Source organism: Penicillium citrinum, assembly GCF_028827155.1.
Source record: "Penicillium citrinum strain IBT 23319 chromosome Unknown utg000003l:1.0-4596430.0:1.0-4598250.0, whole genome shotgun sequence".
NCBI lineage: Eukaryota > Fungi > Ascomycota > Eurotiomycetes > Eurotiales > Aspergillaceae > Penicillium > Penicillium citrinum.
Window position 1 is genome coordinate 2,789,341 of NW_026622688.1, and position 19,932 is coordinate 2,809,272.

At 47.5% G+C, this 19,932-nt stretch overlaps 6 protein-coding genes across 6 annotated transcripts; 4 read left to right on the forward strand and 2 right to left on the reverse strand.

The window, feature by feature from the left end:
• Nucleotides 1–1,073: 1,073 nt before the first annotated feature.
• N7469_004258 (uncharacterized protein) lies at nucleotides 1,074–2,592 on the forward strand (the record flags this gene model as incomplete). The annotated part of the gene is made up of 3 exons (XM_056643178.1): nucleotides 1,074–1,478; nucleotides 1,545–2,145; nucleotides 2,204–2,592. 3 exons carry the CDS (start codon nucleotides 1,074–1,076, stop codon nucleotides 2,590–2,592), a joined length of 1,395 nt encoding a protein of 464 aa, XP_056502590.1.
• Nucleotides 2,593–5,047: 2,455 nt separating this feature from the next.
• Nucleotides 5,048–6,978, forward strand: N7469_004259 (uncharacterized protein; the record flags this gene model as incomplete). Its single annotated transcript, XM_056643179.1, has 2 exons — nucleotides 5,048–5,930; nucleotides 5,984–6,978. 2 exons carry the CDS (start codon nucleotides 5,048–5,050, stop codon nucleotides 6,976–6,978), a joined length of 1,878 nt encoding a protein of 625 aa, XP_056502591.1.
• Nucleotides 6,979–8,341: 1,363 nt separating this feature from the next.
• On the reverse strand, nucleotides 8,342–8,968 carry N7469_004260 (uncharacterized protein; the record flags this gene model as incomplete). Its single annotated transcript, XM_056643180.1, has 1 exon — nucleotides 8,342–8,968. The coding sequence occupies one exon, from the start codon at nucleotides 8,966–8,968 to the stop codon at nucleotides 8,342–8,344; it is 627 nt and encodes a 208-aa protein (XP_056502592.1).
• Nucleotides 8,969–12,066: 3,098 nt separating this feature from the next.
• On the forward strand, nucleotides 12,067–15,023 carry N7469_004261 (extracellular serine-threonine rich protein; the record flags this gene model as incomplete). Its single annotated transcript, XM_056643181.1, has 3 exons — nucleotides 12,067–12,129; nucleotides 12,211–12,396; nucleotides 12,468–15,023. 3 exons carry the CDS (start codon nucleotides 12,067–12,069, stop codon nucleotides 15,021–15,023), a joined length of 2,805 nt encoding a protein of 934 aa, XP_056502593.1.
• Nucleotides 15,024–15,760: 737 nt separating this feature from the next.
• Nucleotides 15,761–18,031, reverse strand: N7469_004262 (glycoside hydrolase family 154 protein; the record flags this gene model as incomplete). The annotated part of the gene is made up of 3 exons (XM_056643182.1): nucleotides 15,761–16,814; nucleotides 16,876–17,092; nucleotides 17,146–18,031. 3 exons carry the CDS (start codon nucleotides 18,029–18,031, stop codon nucleotides 15,761–15,763), a joined length of 2,157 nt encoding a protein of 718 aa, XP_056502594.1.
• A 268-nt stretch (nucleotides 18,032–18,299) lies between these two features.
• Nucleotides 18,300–19,901, forward strand: N7469_004263 (glycoside hydrolase family 88 protein; the record flags this gene model as incomplete). Its single annotated transcript, XM_056643183.1, has 2 exons — nucleotides 18,300–18,530; nucleotides 18,588–19,901. 2 exons carry the CDS (start codon nucleotides 18,300–18,302, stop codon nucleotides 19,899–19,901), a joined length of 1,545 nt encoding a protein of 514 aa, XP_056502595.1.
• Nucleotides 19,902–19,932: the final 31 nt, after the last annotated feature.

Genomic DNA, 19,932 nt, shown 5'->3' on the forward strand with positions numbered 1-19,932 from the left:
CCCCGGAAGCCAATTTCCTGCATGACGAAAATGCTAAAGGTACACACAGGCCGTTCGTTTATTATGCAGACGAGGCGGGGTTGCTCCGATGCAAAGAGCTTGCTTGAGCATGCTACAACGATATAGTCCTGAGATTTAGCCTGCGTACGCTCGCATCTTGAAGGAGGCGCACAAGAGACAGGAAAGAGTTCGGATAGACATTAGCCATTCGGACCTTCGGTATAGTAAGATATTTTCTAGTGATTATATTTAACATTACAGTAGTTTTAAATTCCATTCCACTTGCGATTCGACTCCTACCAATACTATGAGGAGTAAGGCTTTTTGGTTCGAGGAACGAAGCACAGTGTAAAGACATCGGCTTCGTGTACCGTTCAGTATACATGCAACCAAATTAGATCGGGGAAGTAGGTAATCAATAGGTATTGACAGTAAAGTTTATCTATCGCCACAGCCTCAGGACCTACGACCTCCAACTTGTTGGAGGAACCCATTGCCTTGGTCATGAATATCTGAATGTATGGCATGGGGGTACTAGCATGTCTGTCATATATGAACAATTCATTTCCGCCATTAATTCAAAGTCTAAGACTCAGACACCCGCGATCGCTATTTCCAAGCTTTATGAATATGTACTACTCTATCCTGTTTAGCATGGGTGATCCAAAGAGTTAGGGCTGAAAGTGTGGCTGTGCTGACATATGTGGCTGTGGCAATGAGGGGAGTGTGGGGTTAGTCCCACATGCCAGCCACCGGTGATATCATCTGGTGACTGCAGCAGCTGGTGGGTGTATGATAACAATACTGAGCGCTGCTCTGGGGCCTCTACCATTCCTCTCACAAGACCCTGGTTGCCATAGAAGCTGCTTGAAACTACTGTCGATCACCCTGCAGCGTTAGTCAATAATAATTCGCAGAGTGATCTATCGAACGGGGGCACGCGCTCACCCCCTGCCTTCCTACGCGCCCATCGCGTTTCATCGACTGTTTTTTCCCGTTCTTTGTTGAGATACCCTCGATCGTTTTCTTCTCGCCCAACGACCACTCCAGATAGAAGTGCAGTATTCACCAACATGGCTATGGATTATTTCAAAAACCGCCGCCGGTCTTCGCAGATCATGCAAACCCCGAACCCCGTCCTCAGCTCCGAGGATGAAGCCTTTCTCCAACAAGTTGTCTCGCAGCAAGAGCATACGCCCAGATCGGCTGGACCAGTGGATTCAAACGATGGAAAGTTAACAGAGATCGTTGCAGAAAGCCCTGCACAATCTGGACTAAGTGAGACTGCCCAAGATGTTCCTCTTCCAGCTTCCCCGGCAGAGGAATTTGGCAAAGAGCTAGGAGAGGAGGCGCGGGAGAACAACGACACACCTGATACGCAAACTGAGTCCCCCAAACAACAAGATGGCAAACCATCAGACAAGAAAAAGAAACGCTGGACCGCGATGTTCTGGAAGAAAGACTCCGATTCCAAGAAGGTGGGCACTGCGACTGTTGATACCTGAGCAAATATAGTATACTGACAGAATTTCTTCTCGTTACAGAAGAAGAGTCCCAGCAATGACGATAAATCCAACTCCAACTCTACAGCGGCACCGACATCGACTTCACACAGCGACGAACCCGGAGCTAAGAAGGATGAAGAAGACATGAAGGATATCCTTGAGCACTTAAACTTGGCGGCAGAGAACAACAAAGTATTTTCAATGAGCGAGGAAACACAGGAACTGCTGAAAAAGTTCAAACTTATCTTCAAAGATCTCATTAATGGTGTTCCCACGGCCTATCATGATTTGGAGATGCTGTTGACGAATGGAAATCGACAACTCCAAGATACCTATACGAAACTTCCTGGTCCTATGCAAAAGCTGATCGAGAAGCTTCCCGAAAAGTGGACGGATACCTTAGCACCTGAAATGATCGCCGTCGCCAGCGAAAGGGCATCAAAGAGTGGTGTCAATGTAGAGAATGTCGGCAAAGCTGCAGCCGCTGCTGAGAAGATGGGTCTCAATGTTCCCAGTCTGAAGGAGCTTGTTTCAAAACCAGCTGCTATTATTGGAATGCTCCGGTCAATTATGACCTTCTTGCGAGCTCGTTTCCCTGCTGTACTGGGAATGAACGTCCTTTGGTCGCTGGCATTATTCAGTAAGTACTCACAGGTGAAGTGGACTTATGCTCATAGGCTGATAATTGTTCACTTTAGTCCTGCTCTTTGTCCTATGGTATTGCCACAAGCGTGGACGTGAGGTTCGTTTGGAGAATGAGCGCTTAGTGACAGAAGATGAAATCAACAAGCTCAATGAGGATAACCCCGAGGGTAATATTCGTGCCACGGAGACCCTGACCACAACAGCTCCACAGGGCGCATCGTCAGAAGAGATCCGGGAAGGTGTGAGGAAAGTTGAAGCAGCTCGGGCTGAGCCCGTAGATGTGACTGCCGTCTCGTCCCCGCAGAGCGGCACCGGTGAGGTTGAAAATGTTCGTCCTGGGCCTGTTCCAACTCGATCAAAGTCCCGTCTTTCTATATTCGGTCGATCATCCAAACAGCCCGTTGAACAAAGCTCAAACATTTCACCATATCCGGGTACATGATGGAGCTTCATGAGCCCCTTCTGCAATAATTAGTGTGAACATTTATGATCTAATATAGTGTACCGCCAGTTTGCTTACATAGAATGGAAAGTGGCGTATGGTGGTTTAAGTACACGTTTGATAGTGTTTTAATTCAAATTTATACCAGTGTTTTTCATTCGATGTCACAAGTTCACTGCTAGTGAATACTAGTAGTATTCGTAAGACCAAAGGATACCACCTGGTATTGGGCAATACTTTGCTACACTTGTGGTGATTGACTGCTCTTGCTTCTATAAAGCAGCTAACTAGCCGCAATTACCTATGCATAACAGGAATCGCGAACAAAGACATTCAACTTGAAGTGCTGAAGTGAACATACGGCCTACCACTAGCTAAAATTTCGGAATATACAAGCGTCCGTTCAATGCCCTTGACTCTGAGATGACCGTACCTCCTCGGACATTGCAATTAGGCCCACTTGGACCTTCTTAGACCTTCTGGAAAAATTTCTCCTTCTACCTCGGAAGAATCAGGACAGGTGTTCTCCGAAGCGCCAGGCTTAAAAATAGGCTAGGGCGGAGCGGATTTTGGCCGTGGATCGACAATTGATATTATTGGCACTGGGAGAATTTTCATCTCCACCCCAGCCACTGCGGGGCGGGAGATGATCTTGCAGGCACGAGAGAGATTGGGGGCAAAGAGTGATTGAATGAATTTAGGACGGAAGTCCCTTCTGTATCCCTTGCAGCAAAATTCGGGGGAGATAGCCGCCCAACTGTGATGAGCCCAAGCTGATCAGCCCGGTCGATCTATCTTATGCACGTAGGATTTCGTGTTGTTGTCCCCCTGCTTACCGCTTCTTCCCCTCCCCCTCTTCCGTCTATGAAAGAACAGCCTTGAGTGTTTGGTAAATAAGAGATTGAAGAGGGGTCGATAGTGTATTGGGGAGGAGTGAACGGGTCCATCAGCTCCAGAGCTGTGCCGGAATAGACAATCCCGAGTTGCCACCGCGGAAGGGAAAAAATCCCAGCGACGCTTCATACCCAGCCAATTAGCAAGCACGGTGTATGTAAAAGAATTTCAGAATTGCCTTCGTGTCAACAATATGATTCATCGTATCGTGACTCGACTCTGATCTGGCTATGAATCATCATGCACGGGTCATCCCCGGCCCTGTGCTGGTTGATGTCTAGAATACCTGCAACCGCATGCTATTCTGTTGTATGTATGTACTGGACTTCGAACCAATATTGTTCATTGTTGTTCTCCCATCTTTCCCCCCTCTTTCTCTCCTTTTCCTTTACAATAAACATTTCTTTGGCTCCTGGCTGGTCGGATAATTCGTGACGTGGAACCCGTACTGGACCCGCTAATGATGCACTTGTGTCTACTCCGTATGTATTGCTGGAGGGGACTTTTAGATTTTCCCCCCTCTTTTTTTTTTTGTAGCAGCGCCGATCGTCATGATTGGCTTGGAGTAGCCTCATGCAAGGCAGACTCTATTCGAATGACTCCTACTTTTGTATTGGGAAATGAATCAAAGTCTAGTCATTGTACCATGAAGAATGGTATTCACTTTGAATGAGAAATGTAATTGTAGTAACTAATGTAAGTGACTTCGTTCGTATACTCCGTATAATACTCTGAATAAATGCTTGTACTGCTTGCATCTGGTCTCGCCGTGATTGGCTCAAAAAGATGCGGTGAACCGCACGGGCGAATGAAAGACGGTAGAATTGCCCCACTTTCGGTTTGGCGGGAAAAATCGACTTCCTTCAAGTCGACCTTCTCTTCTTCCTCTTTTCTTCTCATCCTCAAAACATCTTTCGGACTGCTTCCAGACTCTACTCCCTTACCCTCTTGATTTTCCATTTACACCATATACCCTTCTGATATCGTCGAGAATTCCAAATGGCTTCCGTGCAGCTGTAAATCCCCCACTGGGGAACCCTCCCTGGTTCCTCAGTCCTGCAGCTCCGAACCTTCAATTCCACTTGACGATATTGTTTTCTCTTTCAACGCCCGCTCTGAAGCGTTGGAATTGCCCCTGAGTACAGTCCCAGAAGAAGCACTTTGACGTCCCCGTTGGACTGGAGGTGCTTTCGTGGTTACGATCAATCAATACCAAAATCCCTACTCTTTCTCTCCACCTATCCCTCCTCTCTTCACCCGCCCTTGACGACCACCCTTTTCTCCTCGATATCTCCTTTTTTGAACTCCAAGGACTACGACTTTAAACTCTTCTGGTCAATTTCCAACTCCAACAATCACCTTTCTATCAACCCGTGTCAATTACACTCCAGTCCCCCTTCTAAAAGAGGAGAGAAAAAAAAAATCCGACATCCCACCTTCTCTGACCACCACTTGGAAAAAGTTTGAACTACACAAACAGGTCAATCTGCCTTGAAACGCCCTTTTCAAATTTGTTCAAAAACCACAGATTCTATTACAATACCCCCCCAAGTCGAACACTATGCGACACCTCGATCTTACACACAAGGCTTTAAGCCAGTCCAAAAAGTCAGGCAACAGCCGTTCTGGCGGACATGGCTTATCTGACCGAAAACGCCGGGCATCCTCTTCATCCGTCTCCAGTGTTTCCAGTGTCTCTTCTCTTGAAGATCTCAGTGAGGAGGGTGACGACTCGGAAGATGATGCAGATGACGAGGAGGACCGACCGTTAGCACAGCGGTCTTATGGTCGTCGTCGACCAAATATCTCTCGCAAGACGGGGCGCCAACCCGTCAAAGCCAAGCGAAGACGGGTTTCCGATGACGAATACGACTTCGGAAGCGATGCTAGCGACTCCAACGATAGCTCTGATGATGTGTACGCCGGCGTTGATTATATTACCGATGCCGATGATGAAGAACAAGATGTGGAGAAGCTTGAGGAAATGATGATCATGGATGAGTCCGAGCACCGGATAATGCCACCATCCGAAGCCAATGATAGCCAGTGGAATAGCACTGAGATCTTTGGAGAATCCATGCTTCTGCCCGCTGCCTCGTTTTTCGACGAAGAGCAGCTTTACACTGCCATGGACACCTTCGGGGAAACTGACATGGCTAGTGAAGCCGTGGAAACACCCGTGGCTCGACGTGTGCACTTCGAAGAGCGATCCGATTCCTCTTCTGACAGCGAGTCGCACACTGATGATGAGATTCCTGGAGATTTCCTTCAACAAGACTCACTGGATCCCCACCTGCGTCGGATGATCGAGAATGACCATGACAACAACCGCAGCCATCGCCGACAATCTGAAGAGATGTTCGGCGATGGCGATTATGGCCATAGTAATATCTATCACGTCGAGTCCGATGGGACATCTGAGGGTAGCCTGAGTGGTTACGAGAGTACGCTACTCACTTATTTGTTCTGTCTAGTTGATATGCTAATTTTCTTCCAGCCGACGATGGCGATACCACCGACGAGGATTTACCCCCACCAGCGACCATCACCCATCCCAGATCTCTTCTCCGACGTGATTCTACCGACTCTCTGACCGTGACTGGTGATGACAGGACTGATACTCTCCCCCGCCGGCGAGGTCCTATCATGGGCACCTTCGTGGCTGACCCTCACAAGCCTGTTGCTCTTGTCGATTGCACCGGCAAACATCTTGTCATCATCCCAGCTTATGCCTCATCCCGACACGACTGGCTTGAATCGGCTGCCAATAGTGTGCCGGGAACAGCCAACAACAGCCCCCGCCAGACAACTCTGCATTTGGTCGACGAAAGCGATACTGATGCCCTGACCTCTCCAAACCAGACAGACTTCAGTCCCATGCTTGCTTCTGGTGCCAACTTGATGATGACTGCTCTTGGCAATGATATCACTCCTGGAGGCCAAGTCATGGGCCCACCCGAGGCTTTTTACCCATCGCAAGAATTCAATGTTGACAGCTCCTTCGAGGATGATGACGAAGATGATCCCGAGTCTGCCCTCAACGTTGATGATTTTATCGACTTCGGCGATGGATCTTCTGATGAAGAACAAGAACAAGATGAGGATATTGGCAAGGCTTTCGATGACGAATCTTTTATCTCCCCCATGGCTGGTGGATCTTCGATTCAGCACATGGGAACACCCCCCCCAACCCGCAAGAACTCCGAACAGCATGATACCAATGCTGAGCGTTTCCTGAACCATCTGGATAAGGGTATCGTGACCGCCTTTCGTCGCAACCACAACCGTTACCAGGCCCTTCTTCGTCTCCCTCAACACCGTGAATTTATGCCCGCCAATTCCCCCTCTCGACCGGCCAGTGTTTTCAGACACGCCAAACACGCTGATCAACGCACCCCCACTAGAAAGCGTAAAGCTAGTGGTTACGCGGGAGGCGAGGCTGTACGACGCAAGCTCATGGACGCCCAACGCCGTACACAAGTACCTCTTTGAGACTCTCACATCCTCTGTTGGTCTCTGCGCACTACAAGCGCTATTAGACAAAACCCAGCTGGATCATCCAGCAGCTCATGAATCACGAAGTTTCGATTTAAGTAAGATCGCACGATACACACGGACGCTGTTCAATTGTTTCGAGTCTCTGGTAGACTTGGCTCCTGGGACGCAGCGATGTCTTCTCAGAGTCGCTATCTAGTGTCCTAACCTCCTGGTCAGATCTCCCTCTTCCTGTACCTGGAGATGAGGAATGCTATCAGCTGCGCACCCCACATTCCATGGTTTCAAATATTGATCAATGATGGCTCCGATGACCCAAAAGTTGATCGATTGTTGTTTTGTGCATGGGATGCTTATGTTGCCACTTTCATTTCATTCTCTCAATTTTCATCTTGTCATCTTTTTTTTTTCTTGCCATGTTCTCCTTAGCAACTTCCAGGAGATGGTGATACCTATTGCTTATTCCCGGAGTTATTTTGATCTTTTCCTGTATGAGCTATCAATATGTCGTGATTATTTATTAGCCAAAATAAAAAGAAATACCGAAATATTTCTCTTCCAAGTAGATATCCATCTGAAGCCACTGTCAATGTATTGAAGTATAACATAGTAGTATTGTTTCGTAATGAAAATAGTCTGCCAGGCTGTGCCTGAATTGGCGATTGACTATCCCATGCAAATTCTCCATACAACGTTTCCCAAGACGGGTTGTTAAGGTAGCTACGGGCTTGGCCATCATGATACATTTATAATCTCGAAACACTCGCTTGAGCGGAGCCAACTTCCAAGAAGAGAACTTCCTTGGTTCGTATAGATCCCATTAATCGATTACGTGAAAGGTTGCAGTACTCTGTTTTCTGGGAATTAATAGACAGGTCTCAAGGATAACGTACCATATCCCAAGCGTCTAGTTCGTCAAGTTCGAGTTGGTGTGCAGAAAAGATGAAACAGGGAAACACTTCCTGCATGAGACGTGTGTCGTCGCTATCCAGCCTTATGCCGACCCAAACTCTTTCTGAAACGAGTTCTCGCGAAAACCTCAAGCCACATGGATGCAGGGTCAAGCAGAATGTGACCTTGCCTAGAGCTATGGAGGAACTTCAGCATGTTTGAACAAGCAAATTTGTAAAGATGAATCATGGTTCTTTAAGTACAATACGTTTTTGAAACTGGTGCAACTGTATACACTCTAGTGCCAAGAAACACTAGATCATGTTAGAACGTCAATCAGAATGACGATCTTCCTGTATCAGTCTCGATACCGTGATTTACGTTCTTTATAATACGGTGCACCGTCTTGTAACTGTATTGGCAATCCAGGTATTCTTGTAGAATCCTTCGTGGAACTGGGAACAGCTGTCTAACAACGAGTGAATGCAGCACAAGCCAAAGTACTTTTCCAACAGCACAAATGGCCATATGATCCCGCAATGGCTTTCCCCAAGAAGCCCGCGCCTCCAATTCCAGCAATAGCCCGTCCGATTATGAGGGCAACGGAATTGGGCCTCGCTCCACAGATGGCAGATCCAACTTCGAAGATCAATACGGCACCGATGAAAGTCCATTTTAGTGATAGCAAGGTATAGAGCTCCCCGAAGAAAAGTTGGAAGCTGCAGGTCGTGAGGAGAAAGGCACTGCCGTACCATCCCATATCTTCGTCGCTGAGGAATTGAGACGTAATGGTCGGGATGGCGGTAGCAATTATAGTGTGATCCTTTAATACATTTGTATTAGCCATTACGTATGCCTTTTCGAGGAGGTATGGCAGGAGTATGTATTCAGAACAGACCAGAGCGACTAGGAAAACAGTCAAGCAGAGAGCCACAAAGAAAAAAGTTAATTTGATGCCAGAGGGGTATTTCGGCGGTTCTGGAATGAAAGTGTCTCTCACATGTTCCACGTTCTTGTTAGAAGTGAGTTGTTGGCTGTTTTCGTGTGATTTCTCCAGGACGTGTCCATCAAACGCTTCATGATGTCCGCGCACCATATCGCAGTGCTGGATTTCGAAATGCGGGAAGAGTGGAAATAAAATGCAGTTTTTCAAGAAAGAAATGAAAGATTGGACTTGTTTTTAGCTGAAATAGAAAAGAGTATCAGTATTAATAGCCTACGCAAAGTAAATCTTGTAAGTTGTACTATATCTACAATGCCAACTCCGTCCAAAAATGAGAAACAAGACTGTTCATTGGACAGAAAATTACCTATTTAGGTTTAACTCTTATCTATGGATTTTATTCTCATTGGATATATGATTACCCGATATGGTAATTCCCGAGATACATAGATCCTTCTCTTCTCTTCTTCCTTATAACCCTGCAAACGCTGATGATCCGGAGAGCTAGTAAGCTGTAGTACAACCCACTGATGAGCCAGCGGAGAGCAAAAATGATCTTAATGAAGTAAGTGACCAGAAATAGGAAGCCATATTTATGCATTTGTGATGTAAGGGAATTGTAGTATGCTAAGAACCAAGAGGCGGTACTAAACTTACAAGAACATACATATTTCGAAAATCTGTGTAAGCTACGTAAGAAAAAAATACAAATCTTAATGACAGGGATACTTCGGAAAAATTCTTGATGAAGTCTAGTGTTTCTTGGCGGAGGGGCTCAATAATCGCTCGCAAAGTGTCGGCGGTTGCAGCAGTTCCAGGACGTACAGTACAGTTACTACTCCATACAATAACCAGCATTATTCCTTTGAAGCTGGCGATTCGACGTCACACTAATGCCAGCCCCTTTCGCTGGTATTTTTAGGGCGAGGTAATGCCATTATGAAACATTACAGGGGCGTCAAAGAACTCTCTTCGTTTGAGCCTTGAAATATTTCGATTACGAGCTTCTGCCAAAGAAGAGTTCAAGTTAATTCATTCGAAACGATATGGCCCTTGTCTGGGAGAGTAAAAAAGGCCTACAGCCGATTGATCCGATATCTTGACAACAATTTCTGCTGTCTCGGCTTGTCTTTTCCTCTTTTACTTGCTCCGCTAAAACTGGACTGGGTGGGACAGAGCAGAAATATCCCTTAGATATATACACCTAGGCCAAGTGAAATAGAATAGGAAACTAGAGGTGACCGACCACTGTCAACTCAGTCAACGGACAGGCTTGTGGTGAGCTTTCGTAGGATCAGGAGAAGTGTGGCTCTGACCACTCACTGCAAGGTCTAGCCTCAACAGTCCATTCGACAGTTTTTCTGGACCGTTCGGGGCTTGACAGATTTGGTCTTGGCTCAAACCAAGCCCGGATGAGACTTGACATCCGTTCAGGTACCGACGCCACTCAGAGGGAGACGAGACAAGCTAAAGCCCCAGGTTCGGCGCCACTAAACAGTTGCTCGGGTTTACCCCTGAGAGATGAATCAACAGAAGCACGGAGAAAATGGGAGAGAACCGGTGAACGGTGGCACTTGTCAAGCCTACAGGAGTATTGTTCATGTGAAGAGTCGTTGCCTGCTGAACTTTGCTTTTGGCGGTTGTCAATTATCACGGCGCGATGAGCTCTGGTTGGCCAGTCATGATTTCGCCTGGCGTCTATGTAGAATCCCCATCCCTACAATTGTAGAGGTTTATGGTGATTGCTGATCAGTGGTCGGATATGTTAATCATACTGTAAAGCACGGGACCATCGGTAGTCAGGGCTAGGTCTTTGTGCTGTCAGGGAGGATGGCCCTATGATTGTTTGTGGGGAACACGTTGGCCAGTCTCCATCGAGAAATACTCAGGGCGCGACGCCGGCGGCAAGCTGGCTTTCAACCCTTGTGTTTCTTTTTTTGGCTCAACCTGCAGGTAGAAACTGCAGGGGAAACGTTTGATAGGGGTTTACCTTGTTGGTCGGACTTTGAATAAGTGCGATCTGGAGAAATGACCGTGTCCTGGGGACAATAGATATGAAGTGCGAGAACGTATACCTACAGTACACTGTGACATAGCGCCCAGTCCAGCAATCTGTGCATAAAAGTACGCGCATTGAGCCCCGCTAGTGGAGTCACAATTGCAGAAATTCACAGATGCACCCCAAGAAGACTGACAAAGGCGACGATCATAACCAGATCTTCATGCTGGCGATCGTAGCCAGGCATCAAGCTCACTCACATCCCACGCTGCCACTATTCTCCATGCAAACACCGTCGATCCGGCGGCTTTTGTACAACTATGACCTATTCCTGACGAGAGTCTCCAATCGTGGGGCTATTTTTCGACCTTACCGTCCTCTTGCAATTGGCTCGTGGGTGTTCTCCGACCTCCTATTTAGTCAATTCAACGGATCACGCCGGAGGTGGTAACTATTCTCCTGTGGAGGTGTAGTATGTAGAAGTGGTAGCCTATCCTGTGGCCATTGGCTTAGGACCCTTGGCAGAAGTGGTCCCATTCTGTTCCTGCACTAGCAGGTTGTGCCAATTCCAGGGAGCTGACTGGATCTTCCCATGCACGGTGGTGGGCGCCATCTTGTTTCATCTGCCCGGCGAGGTCTGTGCCGATTGGAAGAAGCAACAGACACCTCTGACAAGATGTCTTACCACTCGCTTGCCACAATGCTGCAAACTGCAAAAGAACAAGCTGAGCTCTAGAGCCTCGAATGGCGCTAGTGGGTTGTGATGTGTAGTTGAAGAGAAGACCCTTGGCGGTTATGCCGGATTGCTTAAAGAAGGCTTCGCCCACCAAGAAAAAGTTGATCTTCAAAGCATTGTTTTTTTTTTCTCTCTTTTCCCTTTCTGTAATTTTTGTCCTTCTTTGGACTCTACTTGATTCAATTTTCTTTGACTGTCTCTCTAATTGATTTGGATTGTTCATTCACCTTCACTTCGGGGGAAACTCTTCCCTGTTCCACTCGCTGCCTGCGTGGCCTTGTTGATTGTTAATATTCACTCACCTTGTCATCTTCTACCTCTCACTTCTCTTCTTCAACAATCTCTCTCTCTCTCTCTCTCTCTCTCTCTCTCTCGCTTTATCATACATACTCATCTTCTCTTTTGACCGTCTTTTTCTTCTTCTTTTACTTGTCGAATAAAAGAAGATAATCCATCTTCTTGCTTCTTTTTCCTTCGTTGATCTCGTTGTCGCTCGTTGACACTTCTCTCTTCAACATGAAGGGTGCTACTTCATTCGCGTTCGTTACGCTGCTGGCTGCTGCTCAGGCCACTACTGGGGTATGTTGATCCTAGAGAAGATATGCTAAAGTTATACTGGAGTTTCTCTCGGGATCTTTTGCTAACATCACCTTCTTACAGTACTGGGGCTCTGAGAAATGCTACTCCAGCCCAGGTCGTTCCCCCAACAAATGTAATGAGCACCAGCAGAAGGGTTTCGACTGGCTGGATTTAGCCAGTGGCTCGTTCGCGCAATATGGAGGCTTCGACTTTTCCGGTTTCTCGTGCAGTGATAGCTTTGGAGGAGCTGGTCTCTCCAAGCGTGGTGTAAGTTCCTTGTGACTTTTGACCTTCGATATACCTTTATTTGATGATATATAATAACGTGTCTGCTCTAGCAAAAATGCATTACCGGTTCTGCCTCCCGAGGCAGCGGATCCAGCAGCAGCTCCGGCAGTTCAAGTGGTAGCAGCTCGTCTGGTCCGTCTTTCAGCTGCGGTGCTGGTTCTGAGGAGAACGCCTTCTCCGTCACTCATTTCCATATTTCTACCTCCTTGGAAACCGATTTGAACATTATCTATGGCATGCCTGATGGCTCTTCTTGCCGAAACACCGCTTCTTGCTCGTCTTCCGGAACCACCATCGAGAACGATCAGTGTGGTGGCGCAACTTCAGTCTCCTTCGAGCTACCTGAGGACAGCGAGCACGAGAGCTGCGACTTTGGTATCTACACAATCGGATTTGATTGTACCCCGGGTAATACTGCTACAACCTTGCCAACTGGACCTACCACTACCCCGGCGGTATCTGTGCCTGGAATCTCGTCGCCTTCGGCATCTTCCCCTGCTGGAAGCACCGTGGTGTCTGTTCCCGGAAAGCCAGGAGTCTCTGTTCCTCACAGCCCATCTGTGCCAGTCCCTACCGTTTCTGTTCCTTCATCGGCTGCTGGAATCAGTACTCCTGTTGTAGGTACAAGCACTCCGGCTGCTGGTACTCCAGGCAGGATGACTACCTCGACTGTTTACACGACTAGCGAAATTACTATCACCAGCTGTGCTCCCACGGTCACTGATTGCCCTGCTGACTCCACTACTGTTGTGACTTCGACAATTCCCGCCTACACTACTGTTTGCCCTGTCACTGAAACCAACCCTGCCGGTACACCAGTTGAATCGACTCCCGTTGGAACATCTCCTGTTGGAACATCTTCGGCTGGAACGCCCCCAGCTGAATCGACTCCTGTTGAATCGACCCCATCTTCTCCCCAGGGTACTCCTCCAGTGGCGACTCCCCCAGCTGTCTCTACTCCAAATGTCCCTAGTGGAACATCGCCTGTCACATCGCCTGCGCCCCCAGTTGGAACTTCGACTCCCATTGTGCCCGAGGACTCTACAACCACTGTGGTGACTTACACTACTGTCACTACCTGCCCAGTAACTAGCACAGTTACCACCGGAGGATCCTCTATTGTCACAACTGGTACCACTGTTTCCACGGTGACCTTGACCTCTACATCTGTCATTTGCACCAAGTGCATTGGTTCTGCGACAGCTCCTGGTGCCTCCCAGAGCACCCCTCTCATTCCTGGCTCTACTCCCACAATCACTGAGACAGCTCCCGCTGAAACCGATACCACGCCTGCTGTTACATCTGTCACCTCGACTCCATCTGTTCCTTCCAGTGTCGATGCTGGATCAACTCCTGCTGTGCCCGAGGGCTCGACAACTACATTGGTGACCTACACTACCGTCACCACCTGCCCTGTCACTGATACCATCACTACCGGAGGATCTTCTATCGTCACCACCGGCACCACTGTTTCTACCGTGACTCTGACATCCACCTCGACTATCTGTACCAAGTGTACTGGTGGAGCAACTACTGCTCCTGGTATCCCGGCGACAACTCCTGCCATCACCGAGACTACCCCTGCTGTCCCTGGAGTCACTCCCAGCCCCGGAGAGACACCGGCACCGTCAAACCCATCTAGTGTTGATGCCGGTTCTACGCCTGCGGCCCCCGAAGACACCACAACTACCCTAGTGACTTATACTACAGTCACCACTTGCCCTGTGACTAGCACCATCACTACTGGCGGATCTTCCGTTGTGACCACAGGTACAACTGTGTCGACAGTGACTTTGACTTCCACTTCCACTGTCTGCACCAAGTGTACTGCAAGTGCAACCTCCCCGGGCGAGACTGTTTCCGTGACTGGTGGCCCTGTTCCTTCTGGCACGTCGCCTGTAACCGGTTCCACCCCAGCTCCTTCGTCTCCTTGCCCAAATACTGTGCCTCAATGTCTCAACACCTGGCTTACACTGGCTCCCAAGTGTAGCTCAAACAGCGATGCCTCCTGCTTCTGCCCCAACAAGGAGTTCACTAAGAAGGTTATCTCTTGTATCCAGGCCTGGGGTGGATCTAAGGAGGAGATTTCCTCTGCACTGTCCTACTTCACTGGAATCTGCGCCCATTGGGTTGACCAAAACCCTGGCATTGTGACAGCGGTGCCATCCACAATCACATTGGCTCCAACTGTCTCTGTTCCCGCTCCCGCTGGCACCAGTGGTGTCGACGCTATTGGAGGTACTTCCCCTGCAGGTGCCGTTACCTCTGCTCCTACTCTTCCATGCACGACAATCACCTATGGAACTCGCACTGTGACTGTTCCCCAGGTCACTTTCGTCACCAACACTGAGACAGCGGAGGGTGCTACCCAGACTGTTGGCCTTGTACCGGCTGGTCCTAGTGGTGCATCCCCCGTTAACACCGGAAAGGTCCCTGCACCTGCTGCTGCTTCCCCTACTTGGAGCACCAGCGCCAACAGACAGCCTACCTCCAGTGTAGCCCCATCCGCTAGTTCCACACCTGTCTTCAACTCGGCCTCAAGCATCTCTATCGCTTCAAGCCTTCTAATGGGATCTGTCGCTACCTTCCTGGGGCTTCTCATCTAGACGTACCAATCTGTGATTTTTCGTCTCTGGCCACGCGCGCTGAGCCTATGTGACTTTCTACGTGAGATTTCGCTTCTGCAAATTTTGTTTTTTCCTTTTTTTTTTTCAAAGCTTCTCGTCTTCCATTCTTATGTCTTCCTTCACACTCATGCTGTATGAGATTACCGAAAGCTAATATTAGCATTTGAGCTAAATTACAGGATTTGAGTCGTCAACGGACTGGTTTTATTGTCTTCACGAGGCATTTGATTTGTACTAGTATTCACTCCCTAATTGCGTGCGATAGACCTCGTGAATTCCATTAAGAAATGAAGAGAGCCTTTCTTTAACGATTTCCAAAATAGTATGTTCTTTGTATTCTGCAATTATTGTAGGAATTCGCGATAAAGTATGCGCTCTATAGCCGCAATCAGTACAATAGACAAGTGTTGTTGGAATAAATCACTATCTTTACTGATAGATACACTGTATTGATTACTTGGACCATTACCATGCATTTTTCATATATAGTTTTAATATAGATGATGAAGTCTGTATTACATTGTATCTCCAATTTCCTAGTAGCTACCCAAGCAGATAATAGAGAATCGGAGATATAGGTATATGACAGAGAATTTGAACAAGTTAATCAGATGGATGCTTATCTACATTCGTAAGGATAATGAACCAAGAAATGGAGAGTGTGATTACAGGGCTGTAATAAAGTTTCAAAATCCCATAGAGAAGTTCTCTCTTGTCTAGGTATTCAGAACTATAGAGCCGTAGTTTCCCCCCTCTACTGAAATAATTGGCTGATCTCGCCATCGTTCTTCAAGACTCTTTCTTGTTGCTGTATTTCGGGTACATGCAGAAACTGCAAACACACGGGTAATGAAAACGAGCTCATCACCTGCTGATAAACCAGGAGGTAAATCCCGCTCGATCACAGGTATCAAGCTCCTCTGGTGAGCAATGTTGGTATTGGCATCAGGCTTGAGGGCCTGCGCCTTCAGAGATAAACTCTCTGAGGAGCAACCGAGTACAGGCCCGCTTGAAATACCGCTCGCTGAGCCTGAAGAGAGAATCAATACTGAATTTTCATCCTCGAATACACCTTCGCAATCAGTTTCGATTCTCAATTTTCCATCCACGGCGCCGAGGACAGGTAACTTTGATCCGTCATGCAATCTTCGACCCGGAGAAGAAAATCCACCTTCAACAGTATGCAATGTGCGTAGAGGAGAATTGATGTGAATACGATGAACTCGAACATGCCAGTCCGGCCATTTATCAGTGGGTGGAATGAGTATTGTTGTCACTTCAACCTGTCGATCTCCCCAAGGAAACCATCTAACAGAAGCCACGGATATTGGGTGTAGACCGGTGGAAGTTTTCAATTGAATCGTCGGAAATTCAGGCTCAGAGCATTTCCATTTCACTGCCCATGTCTCTGCACCGTCTCTGCTCAGGGCTAGGGTACAATCTGGGGCAATCTGCTGAATCAGAGGGCCTGTGGGAACCGAAAATCCGAAGCTGGAGGAGTACTCGAACTTGGAATACTTGGCTTGTGTTGCCTTCATCGGCCATGCGACAAACTGTGCAGGAGACAAACAGAAATGATGATTGCCTACCGGGTGATTGCTGAGAATTTGTCTTGGAGCAGGCACAAGTATAGGTTGAAAGAAAAAGGGATATGGTTCCTCTTCTGCTTCCCAAAATTTGCTATCCCTTGTGAGAGATACTGCAATTAATGTCTTTAAACACCAATATGGAGATTGAGGCGAGTTATAGTCTTCGCTCATATACATGTTCCTATAGGTCTGTTAGTACTCTTCGTGATATCCTTTTTTATATGAAAACGTGATCTACTAACGGGTATAACCATCCAATACTCAGTGTTCCATCCTGGTGGAAAATGTCGCTTGAATGATCTGCCCACCATCTCAGATGCCGCAGTAGAAACCCCTTGACTTGACCTGGGGTTGACAATGGCCATGGCATATCGGCCACGGGACTGACTGCTAATGCGGAGAAAAAGGCACCGCAAGAGAAACGATAAGTCAGAGACCGACCAAAGGGGATAGCAGAACCTAGGGAAAATTAGCCATCGAGTATAGTCCATAAAAATATCGACTCGGCATACCGTCGGAGTCAAAGTATCGCCAGAAAGAAGCCCCAAACTCCCGTGCTTGTTGTCTATATCGAGAAACTCGCTCAGGATCAATATCCTCGGCATATTTGGCAAAGAGCAATTGACTAAACTGGATCGCGAAACTACCAGAATAGTAATCTACCTGACGACCTTTGCCAACTTTATCCCGGCGTCCTATTCGCTCGAATTCTAATTCTTGCTCTTCTTCCTCCTTTGTAGAGAGCCAAGGACCGTCGCCCGACCAGCCATCCTCGAGATAGAATGAATCAAGAATTTCCAGATCCACCTTCATCTCTTCAATGAGTTCACTAGCCGGAACTCCACGGACTTTCATAAGTGCGAGGTTGGAGAAGACTCGGAACCATCGCCAATTATTGGGCGGCATGGCTTTCCCATTCATTCCACGAAGCCACGCCGTGATGTTTCTTTGTGTCTTAACGTCACGATCATAGAATAGCTTCACTGGGTCAGATAGCAGCGCGAAACTAACGACTTCTGCTTCAACCATTCGTTGGTCCATGTCATTGATCGTCCCCCAATACTCTGGACTGTCGGGATCCGTACCCGCCGAGAATCCCGATATCCATGGCTTGGTTATTTCCTGGATGATTTTTGCCAGAGCAGCATCCGTAGGGTTATCCGCTATTGTCGAAGTGTTAAATTGAAGAAGAGTTGCAACAGCCCACAAGGGTCGTACGAATCCCTCAACTTGGGCCGCTGTTTCGTCAAAATGGACACCGGTTGATATTGGAAGACGAATGCGACCCTTGTGAGTTGAGAAATAAGGGACTAGCGGTCGTAGCAAGGCCAGAGCTGCTGTGGCCACATCCTCTCTCGTGCGAAATGCATTATCCGAGAAACCCTTCAATGGAGGCATAATATTGTCTGCTTGAAGAAATTGGACCTTGGAAAACTGTTTGATATTTACCCCTCCGTATGATCTATCATTCTACCACGCCTCGGGCGTCGGGCAAAGTCTCGGGCATCGGTCGAGGTATCGGCCGCAAGCATCAGAATTGGACTAACAGAATGGATTGTACAATCTAGTAATAAAAGATCAATTGTTGGTATGTATGAATGACTTTGCAGAGCGCTCAAAGATATAATACTTGTATCAGTACTTTCAAAGATCCTATTTGTCCACCATGCCTGGTTCTCTCACAGCTATGAAGCATCTCAGCGACAGCTCCGAGTCCAAAGGTCCTGAAATTACTGATCTTCCCAGCTTGGCTGAAGATGAGAATGACATCTTCAGAAAGGCTCTGATATCTGGAACTCATTTTCCGCAACCTCTTAAGACTCGACTCATCGAACTGTACGACGAAAACATCACAGCCAAGATCCTTCGAGCAGCCAGAACATGTCTCGAAAATAACGTAGGAAAGGTTCATTTAATCCATTTTACGAATTAAGGATAATTAACGGTTTTTCAGAGCTCCCTCGCCGTCTATCCAGAGTATGTCCCGCAGTCAGGTCCGGATGCTGGGAAATACTATTGCCGTGAAGCAGATTTCTGGACATGTGGTTTCTTTCCCGGCTCAGTTTATTCATTGATTGAAAGATTTATCAAGTTCCCACAATCTACCAACAGCAAGAATAACAAAAGTCTCATTCTAAAGGAACTACAGAGACTGGGGGAAATATGGTCAGAGCCAATTCACAAAATGGGTCTTCGCACCGATACGCATGACATGTCGTTCATCATCCAGCCTTCAATGCGGCCCAGATGGGAGTTATTCCATGACGAGCGTGCTCTATCAACTATCTTGACCGCTGCTGAAAGCCTCTATTCGCGATATAATCCGACGTTAGGTGCGATCCGTTCCTGGGACCAACTTACGCAAAATGGCGTGAACATCACATCCATGGACGAAGATTTTTTGGTCATCATCGACTCGATGTGCAATCTTGATCTCCTATACTATGCCGCAGCGCATACCGGCAAGAAGGCCTTTTCAACTGCGGCCACCACCCATGCTCACAAACTTCTGCGTGCTCATCTCCGCCACGAGACAGGCAAATTCTCGTGTCGCGAGGGATACGATGGTCCGCTGTTCAGCACAGTCCATGTAACCAACTTCGATCCTAGAACTGGTGATCTCAAGGAAACTCGCACTGGTCAGGGATACGCGAAAGATTCAACTTGGGCTCGAGGTCAAGCATGGGGTATCCTCGGCTATGCCCAAACTTTTCAGTGGACGGGTCAGGAGGAGTTTCTCACAGCTTCCCGTGGACTAGCTGAATATTTTCTTCTACGTCTCGAAAGATCTCCGTCATGTGTAGAGCAAAAGCAAAACATTTACAAGCCTGACGAGTACAAATCTTCAAGTCGAACATGTGGACGCTTTGTACCGTTGTGGGACTGGGATGCTCCTATTGATGAAACAAACCCTCTACGTGACTCGTCGGCTGGTGTGATTGCTGCAAATGGTATGCTGATACTGGCACAAAGTCTGATCTCCCTCGGTGAATATACACAGGGTCTTCGATATCTTGATTCTGCGTTGCTTATCGTTGAAGATACTCTTGCCTTTTCTCTGGCACAGAAGTCATCAATTTCAATCGAGAATAACCATGTTTCTGTTCAGGATGTGCGATCTGATATCAGCTTTGACGCTATTCTGAAGAATGCAACTGCGAATTTCAATGCTCAGGATCATCGTCGATACTGGGATCATGGTCTTGTTTATGGTGATTATTATTTGATCGAGTTCGGCAATCGACTCCTTCGAATGGGGCTTGTCTGACTTGATTTTCCCTTTCTTTTATCCAATTTGA